General features: G+C 57.6%; 1 protein-coding gene across 5 annotated transcripts in view; it reads right to left on the bottom strand.

The window, feature by feature from the left end:
• The window catches only part of LOC120861279 (histone-lysine N-methyltransferase 2D-like), a 41,274-nt gene that overhangs the window by 13,010 nt on the left and 9,346 nt on the right, over nucleotides 1-18,918 (bottom strand). For 2 of the 5 annotated variants that reach the window (XM_040236904.1, XM_040236908.1), the window contains exons 11-40: nucleotides 17,192-18,814; nucleotides 16,003-17,105; nucleotides 15,177-15,290; nucleotides 14,719-14,829; nucleotides 14,076-14,180; nucleotides 13,188-13,369; nucleotides 12,873-13,037; nucleotides 12,670-12,779; nucleotides 12,530-12,577; nucleotides 11,649-11,870; nucleotides 11,010-11,129; nucleotides 10,809-10,922; nucleotides 10,460-10,590; nucleotides 10,226-10,373; nucleotides 9,976-10,041; nucleotides 9,682-9,792; nucleotides 9,387-9,524; nucleotides 9,201-9,285; nucleotides 8,726-8,967; nucleotides 8,556-8,629; nucleotides 8,294-8,344; nucleotides 6,359-8,170; nucleotides 6,092-6,271; nucleotides 5,878-6,014; nucleotides 3,798-5,659; nucleotides 2,094-2,217; nucleotides 1,863-1,947; nucleotides 1,691-1,757; nucleotides 1,367-1,599; nucleotides 1-1,266 (exon numbers count right to left, since the gene is read on the bottom strand). The exon at nucleotides 1-1,266 is cut by the window's left edge and continues 1,674 nt beyond it. In XM_040236904.1, the coding sequence (XP_040092838.1) occupies nucleotides 1-1,266; nucleotides 1,367-1,599; nucleotides 1,691-1,757; nucleotides 1,863-1,947; nucleotides 2,094-2,217; nucleotides 3,798-5,659; nucleotides 5,878-6,014; nucleotides 6,092-6,271; nucleotides 6,359-8,170; nucleotides 8,294-8,344; nucleotides 8,556-8,629; nucleotides 8,726-8,967; nucleotides 9,201-9,285; nucleotides 9,387-9,524; nucleotides 9,682-9,792; nucleotides 9,976-10,041; nucleotides 10,226-10,373; nucleotides 10,460-10,590; nucleotides 10,809-10,922; nucleotides 11,010-11,129; nucleotides 11,649-11,870; nucleotides 12,530-12,577; nucleotides 12,670-12,779; nucleotides 12,873-13,037; nucleotides 13,188-13,369; nucleotides 14,076-14,180; nucleotides 14,719-14,829; nucleotides 15,177-15,290; nucleotides 16,003-17,105; nucleotides 17,192-18,814 (10,829 nt within the window). The remainder of the gene's footprint in view (nucleotides 1,267-1,366; nucleotides 1,600-1,690; nucleotides 1,758-1,862; nucleotides 1,948-2,093; nucleotides 2,218-3,797; nucleotides 5,660-5,877; nucleotides 6,015-6,091; nucleotides 6,272-6,358; nucleotides 8,171-8,293; nucleotides 8,345-8,555; nucleotides 8,630-8,725; nucleotides 8,968-9,200; nucleotides 9,286-9,386; nucleotides 9,525-9,681; nucleotides 9,793-9,975; nucleotides 10,042-10,225; nucleotides 10,374-10,459; nucleotides 10,591-10,808; nucleotides 10,923-11,009; nucleotides 11,130-11,648; nucleotides 11,871-12,529; nucleotides 12,578-12,669; nucleotides 12,780-12,872; nucleotides 13,038-13,187; nucleotides 13,370-14,075; nucleotides 14,181-14,718; nucleotides 14,830-15,176; nucleotides 15,291-16,002; nucleotides 17,106-17,191; nucleotides 18,815-18,918) is intronic. The other 3 variants (XM_040236907.1, XM_040236906.1, XM_040236905.1) reach the window with 3 other exon arrangements.

Raw genomic sequence — 18,918 nt, 5'->3', positions numbered from 1 at the left:
CTGCTGCTGCTGTTGAAGCTGCTGTTGCTGCTGCTGCTGTTGAAGCTGCTGTTGCTGCTGCTGCTGTTGAAGCTGCTGCTGCTGCTGCTGTTGTTGAAGCTGCTGCTGCTGCTGCTGTTGAAGCTGCTGCTGCTGCTGTTGCAGCTGCTGCTGCTGCTGTTGAAGCTGCTGTTGCTGCTGCTGCTGCTGCTGTTGTAACTGCTGCTGCTGCTGCTGCTGCTGCTGTTGTAACTGCTGCTGCTGTTGTTGTAGCTGCTGTTGCTGCTGCTGTTGTTGAAGTTGTTGGTGTTGTTGAAGTTGCTGCTGCTGCTGCTGTTGCAACTGTTGTTGCTGCAAGGCAGCCATGGGCTGAGCACCCAGTTTGGGCTGCCCATTGTGTGGCATCAGACCCTGCTGAAGATGGGAAAGCCCGGCCATGGATCCTTGCTGTTGGTGCTGTTGCTGCTGCTGGGATGTGACCAGCCGGTGTCCCATTAGGCCCTGACCCTGCTGTGCCATCTGGGGAGAACTTAGCACCCGCGGCTGGGTCAGGAGCACCTGTCTGTGAGGGCCCTGGGGGCCCAAAGCTCCAGGGTGTGGTTGCTGCTGCTGCAATACTGCCACCTGGGCAGGGCCCAGCATGCCCTGGGGCCCCTGGGGTGGTTGGGGGGACAGCTGCTGGACCAAGAGGCCCTGGTGGCTGCTGGGAGGCAGAAGGCCCTGGGGCTTGGGACCCAGAGCCTGGTTTGCCTGTACTCCCGGGCCCTGCTGCTGTTGCTGCTGGATTGCCACCTGTCCTAGGAGATGCTGCTGCTGCTGCTGTTGCAGTTTCTGGGCCAGCTGCATGCGCTGCTGTTGGAGCTGCAGCTGCCTTTCCTGTAAAAGCCTCGAGTCAGGTCCCAGGCCTCGAAGAGCAAGGTTGCCAGGGAAAAAGCCCCCTGAGGGGCCAGCCAGGGCCCCAGCTCCACCAGAATGTTGCTGTTGCTGCTGTTGGGCCAGGGTGGTGTTTAGGAAGGGGCCACCAGGCTGTCCAGGTAGGGCCATGCCCCCGGGGGTCAGGCGAAGACCTGCAGCTTGCCCCCCAGGGGGCCCCTGAGGTGCCTGCAGCCCATGGCCTGGGAGCAGCTGACCAGGAAGCTTGGTGAGTAGCCGGGGACTCTGGGAAGGGCTAAGGGCAAGTACGGCTGAGTGCTGCTGCTGCTGCTGCTGCTGCTGCTGTTGCTGCTGCTGCTGCTTATTCCGATATTCTGCCATTAAGTTAGTGTGCTCCTTCTGCTGCTTCCGGACCTAACACAGGAAGGTCAGGGAGGTCAGCAGGGAGGCTACCCACCTGTGCCACCCTTCTTCCCAGGTTCCTGGTTGCTAAGCTGAAGTCTGCCTTCCCTACCTGATCCAGCTGTTTCTGGATCTTGCTCTGTTGTTCTGTAACCAGCTTCAGCTTCTCAGCATCAGCCTCGGGGAACTCCCGGCCAGCCTTCTTGGCAGTGCGCTGCTTGGCACACAGGGCTTTCCGGGACTTGCGGTGCACCCCTATCTGCTCCTCTAGCACCTTCAGTTGCATTTGTAGGAGCTGCTGGGTATGGAACAGCCACTCCTCATACTGCCGCTGGTCAGCCTCATCTGGGAAAGGAAGTGGACGGGTGTCAGGGGATCCAAACCCCTCTTTCCCCAAGCCACTTCCTTGCACATTCCTCCCCATCACCATACTCACTGATCACTCCCTGGGCAAAAGTGGGTGGATTGGGACGAGGCTGGGAGGAGTCACCGGCACCCCGCTCCTGGGATGAGAAAGATTGTTGAAGGGTCATTGTTCTGTACCAGGCCCTAAGAAGGGTGGCTCAAAGGCATAGGAGCCAAGTTCCTGCTCCCACCAGACCATTTACCTGGCCACTCCCAGCTGCCACGTGGTTCTGCAGATCACTGCCGGGCCCCCCTGAGAGCCTCTGAGCTAGCAGGGACACTTGCTGCCTGGAGTCCGCCAATGCAAAGAGGATGAGTTAGTGATGGGGAAAGTTGAAGGGCAAAGAGGTGGGACAAGTAGGAAGGAGGATCACGAAGAACAGGGGAAGGACTGGAAAAGGAAAAAGCCAATGCTCCCACCCCATACATCTTACCTGTTCATACCAGGTGCCACTCCAATGCTGCCCTGAGCCATCACCTTCTTGATGCCTTTCAAAGCCACCATCTTGGCCTTTGCAATAGGATCAATGATATCTTCTGCAGCGAATTTGTCCAGGTCTAGAGACAGAAGAGCCAAGTGAGCCTGGCATTGAGGTCAATGTCTGGTGTTGCAACTCCTTGACTTCCACCAAGCCAAGCAGAACAATGACATGGCATGGTGGAAAGACCACTGGACTAGGAGCCAGGTAGCATAGGTGACTCAATTCTATTATTCACCTTGCATGGTGTCAGGAAAAGGTACTCAGTAAATATTTACTGAACCAATGTATTAAAGTCATTTCACCTCTATGAGCCTCAGTTTATTCTTCTATTTGACAGAGATCATGATTCCTTAGTCTGCTTATCTCACGGAGCTACTGAGAAGATCAAATATGACCAGAATACGAGTTTACTTTATGACCTAGAAAGCATTCTTCAAAAGTCATGTTCTTAAAAAAAAAAATGTCATGTTCTTAGGACAACTAAGTGCAGCCCAAGAACCCAAGATGTGGGCAGAGTGCCAAAGCCCAATGCCAGAGTTGCTTTGGCCACAACACACACCACCTACAAACCACTCTTCTGCCTGTCCAGGACACTGGGTAGAAAAAGAGAAACAAGCAGACACCAAATCATTCTAAAATCTTATACACTGCATATTTCTCCACTACTCAGAAAGCTTAACTGACTCCTTACTTTTAAGAAGATTAACCAAACACCTCCGCCTGGTTATTCTGAGGTGGTAAAACAATTAAAAGGATATGAGGGCCAGGCTTCAAATTCCAACTGTTAGTTGTAGGATATCGAGCGAGTTAATCTTTCTGCCTCAGTTTCCTTTTCTATAAGATAATAATAGTACCTATTACATGTACACACTGCTATATTTTAAATGGATAACCAACAAGGACCTACTGTATAGCACACAGAACTCTGCTCAATGTTATGTGGTGGCCGAGATGGGAGGGGACTTTGGGGGAGAATGGATGCATGTATATGTATGGCTGAGTCCCTTAGCTGTTCACCTGATGCTCTCACATTGTCAACCAACTATACCCCAATACAAAATTAAGTTAAAAAGAAATAATAATGGTACCTACTTAATGTTTTTGTTGTGATGATTATATCACACAGTAAATGCAAAGTGCTCAGCACAGTGTTTAGCAGTCATTATTCAATAGATACTATTATAATTTGAGGTCTTCTTCAATCTGGGCCCCCACCTCACCTCTCCAAAGTTTACGGCAGTGCCCACTCACTTCCTTCCACAAAGCCTACCCCAGCCTAAGCAGTCCACTCATGGTCTCCAAATATACCTGACTTTCCTGCCACTGAGTCTCACTACATCTTTTACCAGGCCAACTACTTCTCGCACCACTCTGCTCCAAGTCCTAAGCTCTGGGTCTCACCACAGCTATAAGGACTCTGCTAATCAGACTTCAGGTGTCCATTCTGTTCATTCACTCAAACATCTGAACACCTGCTAGATACCAGGCACTATTCTCCCTTAAAAGCTACAGTGTTTCTGCCTACACCACTCTCTGTGTCCGGTCTCCTTTAATTAGGGAGTATCTTGGGGCTGCAGCCTCAGAGAGAATTCAGTTAGTGGTAACCGTGATCACTCCTGAGTTACTAAGCCAGTCTCTCCCCCAAGATGAGATTACCTGTATCTGGGAAAAAGCTGTTAGCCAACTGCTGCTGCATTGCCAGCTGCTGTGGTTTCATGCACATGGACGGTGGCATGGTACCCATGGGTTTCTGTGCCAGCACCGGCTGTGGGTTCTGCTGGGGCACCAAGCCTGCCTGTCCCCCATGCTGCCCACTTAGCATATGCCCTTGGTTGGATACCATGGCCATGGATGGAGCCAGGCGCTGCTGGAGGGCATGAGCTGGTGGCTGGGTGGGCATCAATGGTTGGGCCAAGCCTGGCTGTCGGGAGCCTCCAAGTCCCAGGGAAAGCTGCTGTTGAGGGCCAGCCAAATTGGGAGAAGAGCCCTCATGGGGCAAAGACACAGCCTGGGCAGGGCCTGGGGTGGAGAGCAGGGAATGCTGCTGGGGCTGCTGCTGCTGCACAGGCTGCAGCTGCGCTGAAAGCTGCTGCTTCTTCTGCAGCTCTTTCTTCTCATGTTCCAACAGATCCTCAATGAGCAGGGGTAACTCACTGGCTACCAGTGAGCTCTCCATCTTGTCCAGCTCATCCCCAGATGCATGTCCACCAGGCAAAGTCAGGGCCCCACTCTCTAGCTCAAACTTTTCCAGTAGGGAGGACCCTCCCGGGCCACTCAGTGGGCTGGGCGTCAGCAGGTGAGCTGGTGGTCCTCCTGTGGTCCCAAAGGGGACCTTCTCAGCTGTGTGCCCACTGCTAGAAAAAGGTCCTGTGCCCATTCGAGTGTCCCGGCTGCCCGTCACACTCTGACCTGGCTTCACCCCCAGGCCTAGGGAAGTGGTGACAGGTGCTGGCTCTGCCTTGGGGGTGGTAATGGTAAACTGGCAAGGGGAAGGGTGGCGCCCACCCTCCTCCACCTTGGGCTTCACCTCGGGAAGCCCTGACGCCAGACGGGGCTCAGGCGCATCAGCGGCTGGGGGAGGGCGCTCCTCAGGGCCCAAGGGTACTGGCTCTACCCCTCGCAACAGAGCCTCTCGTTCAGCCTTTTCATTGGCCGACTCCACCAGCCTCAGATGCTCATTGAAGATGTCCTTCTTGTCCCCAGTGTCCAGCTCAGGGTCAGTATAGGCCAGCAGGTCAAACTCATCCCCATTGAGCAGGTCATCGAGGTGGGGATCATTGGTCTCTAGGTTTTCCAGAGTGCCCAGCTCATCGTCTCCCTTGGCCACATCCACACCTAGGCCCAGGTGAGCAAGCTCCTCATCGTCCTCCAAGGCCTTGTGGGCATCAAAGTCATCATCCAGCTCAGGATCCTCACAAGGTAGTTTTCCAGCTTCCAGGGCCAGAGGAGGGGGGCGGCCAAGCTCAGTGCTGGAGGGGGGCCGGCTGACTAGCTCCAAGCCAGTGGGCAGGTTGGGACCCTTGGTGTGGGGCGTTGGATGGAGGCTGTTGTTCAGTTCAGGAGCTGGTGGGGCTGAAGGTTTCTGTGGAGGAAGGCCTGAGACTGCTAGGCCACGAAGCCCTTCAGGGGCCAGTCGGTGGGAATCCTCAGTTACAGGGTAAAAACGGGGTCTCTGTGGAGGGCCCTGACCGGGAAATGGAGGCCCCCCCGGTCCGAGTCCTTTCTGTACATTGTGCCGCAACTCAATGAACTGGGCAGGACCAGCTGGGCCAGGCACTGGTTCACCAGGGCCAGGCAGGCGGTTGGAAATTCCAGCCAAAGGGGAACCTAGGGTTTGGCGGCCAAGTTCAGGCCCAGGAGTTGAGGGAAAGCGCGCAGACATGGTAAGTCGCATGGAAGCTGCTGCTGTTGCCTGCTGCTGCTGCTGCCACAGTTGCTGCTGCTGCTGCTGCTGTAAGGGCAGGGACCCAGGATACGGTGCTCGCTGATAGAAGGCTTGGGAGCCCCCCACCAATTGCCTGGAAGTATATGCAGTAGTAAGATAAAATCAGAATGAAAAAAGAGCTAGAACATGGGCTTCCCTAAAGAAGGAAAAAGTTAATGCAGTGAGGGGGAAGGAATGGGGAAGAAAAGAAAGTGATGCTGAGGATTAGAGAGACAGGAAAATCAGGGGCAGTGCACACTGGATATAATAGACTCCCTTGATTTTTCCCCGAGGGAAGCCCAGGAGCCTCACCGGCTGTTAACATCCATAGAGGAAGGGGTGGCTGGTGGAGGTGGCCGGGAGAGTCGGTCATCACTGGGGAAAGCCCCTGGCCCCAGGATGGGGCCACCCAGCTTGCTTGGGGGCAGCCCCACAAGGCTGCTCTTGTCCTAGGAAAGATGAGGGTAGATGAAAGTGCGGCCACCTTCTGCATCTTGGATCCACCACCCCTTGCCACTCTACCTACCTGGGTCCCAGCAAAGGGGGTCTGGCCTCGACCCAGCTGCTCAAATGCGGGGCTACTCGGCTCAGCACCCCAGCTGCCTGGGGGTCCCACTGCTCCAGCAGCTGCCGCAGTCTCCTTCTCCTGCCGAAGGGTGTTGCGCTGCATCTGTTGCCGAATCAATAGCTCCCGCAGTCGCTGGCGCTGTGCAGAGTACAGACAAGACAGTAAGTCCACTGGACGAGCACCAAAGCCCAAAGGGCTGGCCCACAAACAGAGATGTCGACCCACCTGTCGCTGCTTCTCTAGTTCTGTCTGACTGAGGCCAGACATGCCTGGGTCCTGGGTACCTGAAAGCTCAGGTGCTGCCAAAGAGCTGCCCGTGCCAGCCCCTGGGTCTTCTCGCTTCTCGACCGGAGAGGTGATGCCTGCCCGGGGTGCGGCCCCATGGGGCAGGCAGGGGAGGGGCCCGTCGGGTGCGGGCTGGGGAAGGACTGACGGGGGGCGCAGCGGGGATGGCCCGTAGCCCTCTCCTGTGGGCCCGCTGCTGGGCCCCAGGGGGCTGCCCGATGGGCGGAAGTTCCCTGCGGCTACTGCGTAGTTTGTGCTTTGAGGCTTGCCCATGGTAGGGCCGGGCCCAAAATGGCTGTTGATCCCATGGGGTGGAGGGAGACCAGGCTGAGGGACAGGGGGCTTTAGGGGAGGCTCCCCGACCGCCTGAGGGAAAGTGAAACGCATGGGAGAAGGGGTGCCCACAAATGCACTGGTCCCAGGGGACCGCGCAAAATTGGGGGGTTGCACACTTGGGACCTTGGCATGGAGCTCACCTGCTGGCCCTGAGGGCAGGGCTGCTGGGAAACCCCCAGCCCCCAGCGGAGTGTGGGCTAGAGGCCCAGCCTTGAAGGCAACTTCAGAGGGCTGGGGGCGGGGGGGCTTATGCAATGGGGCAAATGGATCCCGGGACTGAGGGCGCGAGGGTGGACGGGAATAAGGGTCAGGGGATTGGAAGCGAGGGGTAACAGGGGATGGGCAGAAAGCCTCAGCAGACAGAGGACGGGGTGTTAATGGGGACTGGGAGCTGGACTGGGACTGGGGACTGGCGGGCACTCGGGAGAAAGGGTCAGAGGGCAGTGAGCGGGGAGGCAGGGCACAGCAGCTCTCAGGTGGTGGGGGTTGGGGCCGAGGGGTCAGCGGGGGTTGGGCATAGGGGTCAGGGTAGGGACCAGGGCGAAAGATGTCCGAGTGGCTGGGAGAAGAAGGGGCCAAAGCCTGGGCAGGGGGTGGCTCCTGGGGCCTTAGGCCCAAGCCCGGGCTCTGGGGCTCTACCTGAGATGCCCGAGGGGTCAGGGGGGCTTTGAAAACATCAGGTGCCTTTAACTCCAGGCCACCCAGGTGGGGGCCTGAGGAGGGAGAGTCAACAAAGCCCAGGTTTGGGGGCCCATAGCTCGGAGAGGATCCCCCAAGCTCTTCCTTCTTCACCTCCAGGGCCTTCCGAGACTCCCCGAAAGGCAGGGGCGACAGCAGAGGCTCAGCAGCCTTGCCTCCCCCTCCCCCTGGGCTCTCAGGCACAGCCAGGTTGTCCAGGGAGGGGCAGCGGGGTTTGAGGAAGGGGTCAGGCGTGGAGGGCTGGTGTCGGGGGGTGCCAGGTGGGGTAGTGTGGAACTCCCCTGGCTGGCCAGTCCCAGGACGAGATGAGGCACCCAGCGTCGGGGGCGGTGCAGGGGCCCCAGTCGGACTAGGATAGGGAGGGTAGGTGGGTGGTGCTGTGGGGAAGCGGGGCTCCAGAGCATAGGCAGAGGCCAGTCCAAAGGGGTCCTGCGAAGGCACTTGGGCGGGCACCTGGGGCGGGAGCTTGAGGAAGAGCTCACCAGGCGAGTCGGGGCCGGGCACCGTGCCTGCCGGCGGCTTCAGGAACCCGTCCGCAGAGGTAGACAAGCCGGCGGGGGGAGTGGGGCTGCCAATGAAAATGGTGGGGGCAGCAGCGGGAGGCGGACTGCCCAGGGCCCCTGGCTGGGGGGGAATGCGGAGATGTAGGGCCGGTCGGTCAGTCTTGCGGGCCATGTCGCCCACCTTGGTCTGCTTGTTGATCTGGCTCTCAGCCTGCTACAGGAGGAAACCAGGTAGACAACAGTCAGGCTGCTGCGGGCAGGCCCTCTGACCCCCACCTGCAGGGAGGCTGCCCCACAACCAGACTTGGATGCCCCCGGGCACCCTGAGCCCGCTCACCTTCTGCACCTTGTTGATGCGGTGAGCTGCCCGGTTATCTTTGGCCTTTTGCTGAGGAACAGAGGACACAGCCTGAGGCTGGGACTCAGTCTCAAGCCCAGTCCCACTCCCTCACCATGCCCTCACACTCCCCACCCAGAAGCCGACCCCTACTGGCCCAGCTGCTATGAAAGTGGGGAGTAGAAGAAATGAGGGTGACCTTCCCGAAGACACGCCGCCCATGACTCATTTCCCACGCCACTCCAGGCTCCTTCTGTCTCACCAGGTAGGGGGCTTTATCAGCAGCTGGAACTTTTCTCCACAGCTTCATGATTTGTTTGCAGCGGCTTGACCAGTCTGGAGGACAGAGACGACGTGTGAGAGGAGAACTGGCAGGTGACCCCTGCGCTGGTCGTGTTGTAGGCTGTCTCCCTTGCTCTGTCCCACAGGTACCTGGGTAATCCTGCTTGAGACTGGGGAAGTTAATATTGGCGTACAGCACAGGTGAGATGGTGGAGAGCTGGCCCAACTCCTCGTCCTTCTCCCAGCGCTGAAGACTCCGCTGATTATAGGAGAGCCCGTCGCCCTCACCCTCCGTGGTGGGGGTGGTGGGGGTGGAGGGCGTGGTGCCCCCCGAGCCTGTCCAGGGGCTGTCTGGCTCACCGGGTTCCGGGCTAAAGAAGCCCCCGCGCTCCCTGGGGCGCAGGGGCAGAGAGTCACAGAGGGCAGGGATGCCAAGCCCCACCCCAGACAAACCTCCCAGAGTCCCCAGGCTACTGCCCTGCCCCAACAGAGGACAGTCACTAGCAAGGCAGCAGAAGGAGGGAGGGGTTGCCACAGCAGCACCCGAGAGTCCAATGTTCCCGCCCCCAGCGTGGCCCCACTGGAGGGAAGGGACTGCCCACAGAGGTTAAGCACAAATACCAACCTAGAATCCAGGAATGGGGACTGGCAGAGGCCCGGGTAAGAGTCCATTGGGCTGTTGGAGGGGAGATTGCCCAAAGGGAGTCCACCTACAAGAAGCATAGGATCAGAGAGAGGGAGCAAGCGGCCCGGTCTGGAGGCAGGCTTGATACCTGCCCACCCAGTCTTCAAACCACCCCCATCGGCTCACCTTGAAGAAAGGGCCTCTGCAGCGGTGTCCGGCTGCCGTCCAGGCCAGGGGTTCCGCAACCCAGATGCTGCTCTCGTTCGGAACCCAGAACGTCCTTGAAAAGCTGCTGCAGGTCCTTGGATTCCATCTTAGGCAGTTCTGTGAGGGATCAAGGAAAGATGCTGCTGAGGAAGACTAGGGCTCAGGGGATACCAGGGAAGGTGCGCATGACTCCCCACCAGAGGAGCAATATAAATGAGTCCCTCAGGCAGAAGAGAGGACCCTTATACATGCAGAGTATGGGTCCCAGCCTCACCTTCTGTGGGAATCCTGTCTAAGTCAGAGCTAAGCATCCCTTCACCCGGGGTGCCTGGCTTCTCAGGGTCACTGGGCACTGGGGATGCCTTTATGCCACCATCCTCAGGTCCTGCAATTGCCAAGAAAAGCCCATCAGCTAAAGTCGGTGTAGAGCCACCACACTTGCCACTCTGACAAGGACCACAAAAGGCCTGAAACACTTTCCAGCCTCCAACCTTGATGGTGCTCAGGGGCAGAACAGGTTGACAGAAGCAAAACCAAGATGGCACCCAGTCCTCCCAGAAGCCCTCACCTGGTGTATCAGCCTTGCCCTCAGGGCCACGGGATTCTTCATCTGCAACATCCGGACCATCATCTCCTATGAGCAACAGCCCCACTTCAATCAGAGATGCCCAGAACAGGACCCCAGCACCAAGGCCAGAGCCCTTGGCCAACCCTCAACTCCTAGAGACCAGCCCATTCCCCACCAAAATCTTTTACCAGCTTCCAAGTACAAAGTGAGGTTGGACCCCTTCAGACTACCTTACCCCCACATGACTGACCTTTCTGTGAGGTCGGGAGCTCCTTCCTCTCTGAGCCTCCATCGCCCTTGGCTTTGGGGGTTCCCAATCCAAAGCTTGGCCGGCCCACGCCAACTGCAAACAGGGCCTTCCGGCTCAGGTCTAGCAGCTCCTTCCCAAAGAAGGCTTCCTGTGGGAGGAGGTGGAAAGAAACAGGCTTTCTCAGGCCCTGCGGGCCAGGAGCCTGGCCAGTGGCCCTCAGAGCCTAAGACCCACCTGCAGGTAAGCAGGGAACATGTCCTCCAGTTTGTTCTTCTTGCGCCCTCGCCGCTGCTGCTTCTTCTTCTCATCCCCATCGGCTAAGCTCTGGTCCACAGAGCCCTCGGCAGGCAGGTCGGCAGGCAACACTGAGGACCCAACAGGAGGGTCAGCCTCTCTGGGGACTGTGAGCATGCTGCCCCCAGCCAGGTTAGCCTGGGGACACTTTCTGCCTATTCTCCCCCGACACCAACTGGGCCCACTACCTCCTTGACCCTTTGAGAGCACCCCTGCCCCCGGCCTCCCCGGCAGTGTCCCACGGGTCCTGCGAGCCCCACCTTCTCCCAGGCCCCACTGGAGCCCTCACCCGTCTCACCCTCGTCGGGCTGCCCATCCCCACTCAACACCTCCGCCTGTGCTGCAGGCCCTTTTTTCACACGTGTGTGGGATTTCCGCTGTCGCACCATGAAACCACCGATGCCTGTAAGGAGGCAGAGCTGAGGCTGAGAAGCCGCTGGGGACCTGGTAAGCTGCCCCTCACCATCCCACCCACATCCCAGGGCCTCACCAGGCCGATAGGGTTTGCGTTTGCGTTTTTTGCTCTCCTCGGTCTCCTCTTTGCCAGGCTCTCCATCAGGGCTGACAGGACCCTCCAGTTTAATTTCACACTCCATGTGCTCCACACTACCTGTGTGTGGAGACAAAAGAGATGGAGACAGGTCAGAGGCTTGGACCCTTTGAACCCTGTCATCCTGTCAGTTAAGAACTGAGAACTGGGGACTCCTCCCCAGATGGTCCAGTGGTTAAGAATCTGCCTGCCAATGCAGGGGACATGGGTTTGATCCCTGGTCCAGGAAGATTCCACACACCAAGGAGCAACTAAGCCTGTGAGCCACAACTACTAAAACCCGCACACCCTAGGGCCCATGCTCTGCAACAAGAGAAGCCACCACAATGAGAAGCCTGTCTACTGCAACTACAGAGTAGCCCCTACTCACAGCAACTAGAGAAAGTTCACATGCAGCAACAAAGACACAACACAGGCAAAAAAAAAAAAGAACAGACAGCCGAGTTCGCTGCCACAGAGCCATCGGACAAGACCCACAGGGGCCCAAGGGTGACTGGGAGTGACAATGCTGCCCTGACCCAACAACTCTCACAGGCATGCTCCCAGAACTCTGGTGCTCCCCGAGACCCCTAGGCTGACCTTCAGCCTTGAGCAGCTCGTCCGTGTCCAGGTCACCATCCTTCTTGTCATCAGGGCCCAGGACCTCTGAAGGCTCGGCCCCCTCCAGCCCCGCCTCACCTGGGAGGCCGGGCCGTCCACGCCTCTGACGCCGCTTGTGCAGAGGCGACATGGTCAGGTTACGCAGCACCGCCATGCCCGTTTCTGTCAGCCACACGCCCTCGAAGCGAAAGTACTGGGGCTCTGCACAAAGAGGGGGAAGCATGTGACCCCATGGAGCCCCAGGGAAACTGGGACTCTGAGTTTCTGCCTAAGTCCCTAGCTGGGACAAGAGCAATGAGAGACAGACTGAAGTCCAGACTGGGGTCTGAGGGCTACAGAGGAGAGACCACCGACGGGCACCAGCTGAGGCCTGAGTGCTCTTGCAGTGACCCGAGGGGGTCTGAGAGGCAGCGGCTGCTGAAGCTGGACTCTGCTCCTGATGAACCCTCAGGTCACCGAATATATTCTCTGGCTATGTGGACCAAGGAGGGCCCCTCCTTGCCGAATGCCAGCTCATAGTGCCCCAGATGCCAGGAGCAGTGCCTACATCATGATGGATGGAGGTGGCAGAGCTTCTTCATTAAGGAAAAAGAGCAGAGTTCAGAAGCTCTCTAAAGATGAGAGTCTGGCTGTACAAAGGCCATGTTGGCTGGTGAATGGAATTCTGCCAGGAACCTAGAGGCCGTGAGTGTCACCACAACTTCACCACTGACCTACAGGGTGACCTTGGGCAGGTCACTCAACATCCCTGGGTCTTAGCCTTTTTTCTGTGAAAAATGAGATAAAATTGGAGGACTGGAGCTGGACTAAGTGTCTAAGGGTCTTCTCGGGCACTGGCATTCAGATTTATTGTGACTCACCAGGCTCTTTCACCTTCATAGGTACCAACTCTGGAGGCGCGACAGGCGCTGTGGAGAGGACAAACAGCTGGAGGCTCTGGCCCAGAGCAAGGCACCCCTGCGCTGACCCCTCCTCCCGCTCCCTAGCACCCGGGACTCACCAGCAGGCTTGACCACGTAAGGCTGGCAGGAGACACAGTCGAAGCCCTCATCAGCTGCCTGCTCCACATCATCCTCTGTGAAGAGGCTCTCACAGCCAGCATGCATCCACCTGGTTGAAAGGAGACAGGAGGAGGTGAACAGAAACAACGCAAGGCTGAAAATGGGGCGGGGAGGCCTATCTGGGGGAGACGGGCACCCTCACCGTTCACAGTGGCGACACTGGATCAGCAGGTCCTCCTCCACGTAGGGGGCATGACAGATAGGGCAGGTCACCAGGCTGGCACAGGGCCCGCAGTGTGTGTAACTATTCTGCCACTCACAGTGGAAGCCAGGGGAGGCGGCCCCACACTGCATACAAGACACACACCTGGTGGGGGCAGAAAGACAGACCCTCAACACCTGACCTACCCAGAGCACCCAGACCAGCCTGGCCTTCTAAACCCAGCCTCAGCCATGTGTTCAACATCATACTCACTCTTAACATGTCAGGCCCACCTGAAGTTGCTAGTCTCCTTACCACTTGCACTTCCAGCCACCCTTGGGCACGGTGAGCAGTGGGGGGTCCAGGCAGTACGTGTGGTAGCTAATGTCACAGTCATCACAGAGCAGGAGGCGGGAGGGGTCTGAGGCCTGGCCACACACCTCGCACACGATGCACTCCACACAACGCCAGCCCTTCAGCAGCATCACCTTGGTGATCTGGTGCAGGAGACGGCAATTCCTCAGGGGGTGATGCAGAGGGCAGGGCAGACCTCTCCAGGGGTGCTGGGACTTACACAGGTGGGGCTGGAGGACCCCCGTACCCAGGCCAGGCCTTCATTTGAGCACAGGGAAGATACACGGAGCACCCTCACCCCTAAAACAGTGGCTCGTAAACTTAGGCTTCCAGGGATCTCCACTGATCAAAGAACAGCCTCACCCAGCCACTGCCTTGTTAAGATCTTTCACTACCCAGGTGGTATTTCCCCCAGCTTTTCTTGAACATGTAGAACCTGCTACTGCTGCAAGTCAGTGAATGTTAGCAGTGGACAAGTTCTAAATGTTAATGAAAACCCCAAAATGACTGATCATGCTTGAGTCAAAAACACGGCTTTCTCTTTGTGGACATGTGTTTGGTTCTGATTTTATATTTTATATCCAGACCATGTTTTCTACTAGAAAAGTTATCACAATTTTTACAATGTACTCAATTATACCAGTAAGTCATGATCTGTAACAAAGAAACTCATTAGACCACTATGGTTTCCAAAACATTTTTCCCAAGATGAATTTGATAGCCACTGGAAATTGATGAACAAGTTCCATGACCAATGGCCACTTTAAGTAGAGTGGCCAGGAAAGAGACCTAGGATGAGCAGTAACTGACCCCACTCCCCAGACCAGATCTCTGGGGCTCTGAACTCACCTTGCTGTTGACACAGTAGGGGTGGTAGCACTGAGAGCACTGGGAACAGGCAAGGAGGTGGCCCTCTGCCCCCCGGCCAAAGCTGCCACACACCACACACATGTCCTAGGGAGACACACAGAGACCCGTGTCCCGCCTCACAGCCTCAGCACCACTCAGTCCCCGTGACCGACCACGATGCTCATCTCACAGGAGGGAGTCAGAGAACCAAAAGCCTATCCCTGCGCTAGGGCACAGCAAGCCATCACGGGACCCTGCTCCTTGCTAGCCTGCCTTGTTCGTCTGATCGGGTAATCTGAAATGATACAGCCTACCGTGGATAGAGGTAATGAGAAGTGAAAGAAAAGGTGGGTGAAGACTGATGGGGATTACAGTAACATACACGACAAATTCTGTAGCTTCAAGATTATACGTTCCCTAGACTAGGAGCTTCAATAGAGCAGAAATCGTTCCTGCCTTTTTCACTGCTACATTCCCAGCTCCCAGTTCAGTGTCAAGCTCATTTTCTAGTATTCCGAAAAGTAGGTCTCTGGTTTTCCTCATTTACCCTCCCACCAAAACACATGTATCCAAATGCCATCCTGGCGTTCGGTCTGCCAGGTCTTACTGCTGAAGATGGGACTACTTGAGTCAAGTACGGTACCTGCATTAGCACAAATTTGTCTGTGTTGGAGAAGAGAACCACAGTATTTTGCATGGTATCATCATCATCGTCTTCTTCCTCCTTGCTGGGAGAGCTATCGATATCAGCAACCTTATAGGCAGAGAGTTGTGCAAAGTGAGGCAGCTAAATCTGCCCCGACTAAGCTGCTTTCCTCTTTGGTGTTGGGGGAAGGCGGCATAAACCCCCGGCTAAGATGAAGGCCAGGAACCAGGACTAAGAAGCAGAAGAACACCCCAGCTCCCAAATTGGGCCTCAGCCCAACATCACATTTCAGAGAAGCCTGGGGGCCAAGAGGACAGAAGGAGCACAGACATAGCTGGACAGGCCCTAGGCTAGCAGGCAGGCAGAGCGTGCAGGGGACTGGCAGGACTTAAAGGGTGTTTAATCTTGACGGGGCCAGCTGAAGCATGTTTGGGGGATGGGAGGCCTCTCCTTACTACCAGAGTCTCAATGGAAGAAGTAGTTGATTTTAGCCGGGCCCGTCCTCTCCCACGTCCTCCATGTGCTCCTCCACGTGGCCGGCGTCTCCCTGGGAAACTACTGCTGCGACCCTGAGTGAAGGAAACAGGTAATTACAGGAGGAGTAGAGAGCTAACAGGTGGGGTCCATAGGCTTAGAGGCAAGAGAAGAGACAAAGGGACAGGGTATGGCAGGTAACAAAGTCCAAGCTTCCCAGTCAGGGCCAGGGAGGAAGCCCAAACTCTAGAGTAGCAACAGGGAGGTAGCTCTGGTCCAAACCACTCCTGATCTTCCAAGAAAGAGTGGCCAACATGGTACTGTATAGTAAGAAAAAAGACTAGCTTGAGAGATCTGAGTTTCTAGTACCGATTCTATTGACTGAGTAACCAAGAACCCAAGATGAATTCAAGGATCTCTGAGAACCTGCTGCTGCTAAGTCACTTCAGTTGTGTCCGACTCTATGCGACCCCATAGCAGCCCACCAGACTCCCCCGTCCTTGAGATTCACCAGGCAAGAACACTGGAGTGGGTTGCCATTTCCTTCTTCAATGGATGAAAGTGAAAAGTGAAAGTGAAGTCGCTCGGTCGTGTCTGACTCTTAGCGACGCCATGGACTGCAGCCCACCAGGCTCCTCCGTCCATGGGATTTTCCAGGCAAGAGTACTGGAGTGGGGTGCCACTGCCTTCTCCCTCTGAGAACCCAGGATTCAATAAGTCAGGTGGGAAGGTATCAGTGAGTGACAGAACCGTACCTCTGACAGTGACGGGACATCAAACACATCCAGCGGCCGGATAGCCCCTCACCTGTTTGATGCGGGAACGAGCTGGGGAGCTGCGCCGCCTCCCCTTGTCCCCCTCGGCTTTGCCTCCTCCAATAGCTGTCCCAGCATCACACAATAGCGAGTCATCAGTCTCTGGCAGCGAGTCGGTACAGAGCCGCAGGGAGCCCTCATCTCGGGCTGGACTAACGTCTGTAGATACCCCCAACTCCATGGACAGGGAGCCACCCCCCTCAGGATCTGGAGAGCCCAGCAGGGGCTCTGAGCCAGGAAAACTGGCACTGGCATCGCCCTGGCTCAGATTGGAGATCTCATTAACGATGTCGGATTTGATGAGAGTAGGTGGGGTCGGGGCCACTGGTGCACGTGGCTCCTCTTGCTCTTCACAGGGTGAGCCCTGCCCTGCCTGCTTGCATTCTGGGCCATAGACCTCCATAGGGGTCACAGGGGCCAGCTCCTCAGAGTCCAGGAGCACAGGGGAACCCTTAAGTTCACTAGCCAAACTGCCAGGGGTCTGTCCAGCCTCTGGCTGTGAACCAGGAGTGTCAGTCCCATCCAGAGGGGCTGTATCTTCCCCCAGGCCACAGAAGTCATCCAGGGCTGGGGCAGGGCTGGGGGCAGGGCAGGAAAGGTTCCCCAGAGGAGACGGAAGAGGACTAGTAGGGCTGGGTTCCAAGGCTGGGCACTCAGGTTCTGGGGCTTTCTCAGTCTCCATCTTCTGTGGCTCAGCCTCTTCTGAGACCTCCACTGCCTTGTCCATTGGACTCAGGGGGGAAGGAACCGACAGTGGAAGGGCAGGAGAGCACTGGGAAGGAGGTGAGTTTGAGGGAGGCAGGGAATGCTGGAGGAGTGGGGAACGAGGGGGAAGGGGCTCCATCAGGATGGGAGAGGCCGGTCCCATGGGGGAGCCTGGGGATGGGGGGAGGATCATAGGGGGTACAGGCTCAGGGTCAGTGCAGTTAGCTTCCGGTGGAGGGCTGATAGGTGTCTCCAGGATGGGGGCAGCCAGTGGCGACTCAGGGTCACTGTCCCCTTTGGCATCAAAGGGGTACTCTAACTCTCCCAACGGAGACAGGGCTGGTGGGGCCACAGTTGTGATGATGGGTGAAAGTGGAGGAGGAAGAGGATCTGGAGGAAAAGAGAGGCTCTTAGATTAGATGTGCCATAAAGAGTTAAGACAGTCCCAAAGTAACAGAGTACTAAGTGCCCCTTACCTGGTGGCATCAGCCGAGGTGACAAAGATGGCTCCCCAGATGGGGACAACGGCAGCTCCTCAGGCAGAGGGGACAGAGGTGGTTCCCCAGGCTCAGACAGGGCCGGCTCTCCAAGCACGGGGGATAAGGGTGGCTCCCTGGGTGGGAGGAATAAGGGCAATTCCTCAGATGCAGGGCACAGGCCTGGCTCCTCAATGGGCTCCTCAGGTTGAGGGGACAGGTGCGGTTCCTCAGGCCGGGGGGACAGGCATGGCTCCTCAGGCCGGGGGGACAGGCATGGCTCCTCAGGCCGAGGGGACAGGCGCGGTTCCTCAGGCCGAGGGGACAGGCGCGGTTCCTCAGGCCGGGGGGACAGGTGTGGTTCCTCAGGCCGGGGGGACAGGCGCGGTTCCTCAGGCCGGGGAGACAGGCGTAGTTCCTCGGATGCGAGGGACAGATGTGGCTCCTCGGGCATGAGGGACAGGTGCAGCTCCTGAGGCGCGGGGGACAGGCAGGGCTCCTGGGGTGCAGGGGACAGGCGAAGCTCCTTGGGCACAAGGGATAGGCGTGGCTCCTCAGGCACAGGGGACAGGTGCGGCTGCTGGGGTGCGGGGGACAGGCGTGGCTCCTCAGATGCGGGGGACAGGCACGGCTGCTGGGGTGCAGGGGACAGGCGTGGCTCCTCAGATGCAGGGGACAGGCACAGCTCCTGGGGTGCAGGGGACAGACGTGGCTCCTGGGGTGCAGGAGACAGGCGCGGTTTCTCAGGTTGAGGGGACAGGTGTGGCTCCTCAGGCCGGGGGCAGAGTTGCAGTTCCTCAGGCAGTGGCAACAGCGGTGACTCCTCCAGCGGCAGGGACACGAGCAAGTCCTCCGGAGGCGGGGAAGCAGGCGGGTCTTCAGGTGGCGGGGATGTAGGGGAGTCCTCAGGTGGAGGAGACAGGCGTGAAGCCTCAGGTGGAGGGGATGTGGGAGACTCCTCAGGTGGCGGTGACAGGGGAGACTCCTCTGGTGGGGGGGACAGGCGTGACACCTCAGGCGGGGGGGACATAGGCAAGTCTTCAGGTGGTGGGGACATGGGTGAGTCCTCAGGTGGTGGGGATAGGCGTGACGCCTCAGGTGGCGGGGAGAGAGGAGATTCCTCGGGTGGAGGGGACAGGGGCGACTCCTCAAATGGTGGGAACAGACAAGAGGCCTCAGGTGGCGGAGACATGGGTGACTCTTCAGGTGGCGGAGACATGGGTGACTCTTCTGGTGGTGGAGACAGGCGAGATGCTTCCGGTGGTGGGGAAGTAGGCAATTCTTCAGGGGGAGGGGACAGAGGAGACTCCTCCAGTGGTGGGGACAGGGGTGATGCTTCAGGTGGTGGGGGTAAGGGTATATCAAGTGGGGGTTGTGGGGGGGAGTCCTCTGGGCAAGAGAAGGGTGGTGACTCAGGTGGGGGAGACAGAGGAGATTCTTCAGGCGGTGGAGAGAGGGGTGAGTCCTCAGGCGGTGGGGACAGGCGCGATGCCTCAGGCGGCGGGGACGTGGGTGAGTCCTCAGGTGGTGGGGACAGGGGCGACTCCTCAGGTGGGGGCAGCAGTGGCATCTCCTCATTTAGGGGGGCCTCCAACTGGGGCTCAAGTTGGGCCCCTTCTCTCCCTGCAGACATAACACAATCTGCTCCTACCTAGCTCAGCTGCACCCCCACAGCAAGTACAGGATCAGGGCAAAGCAGAGATTGGCCCTTGCCACAGGATAGAAGG

This window comes from Oryx dammah, unplaced genomic scaffold (assembly GCF_014754425.2).
Source record: "Oryx dammah isolate SB20612 unplaced genomic scaffold, SCBI_Odam_1.1 HiC_scaffold_11232, whole genome shotgun sequence".
Lineage (NCBI taxonomy): Eukaryota > Metazoa > Chordata > Mammalia > Artiodactyla > Bovidae > Oryx > Oryx dammah.
Note: the sequence above shows the minus strand (reverse complement) of the source record. Positions and strands in the feature narration are given on the sequence as shown.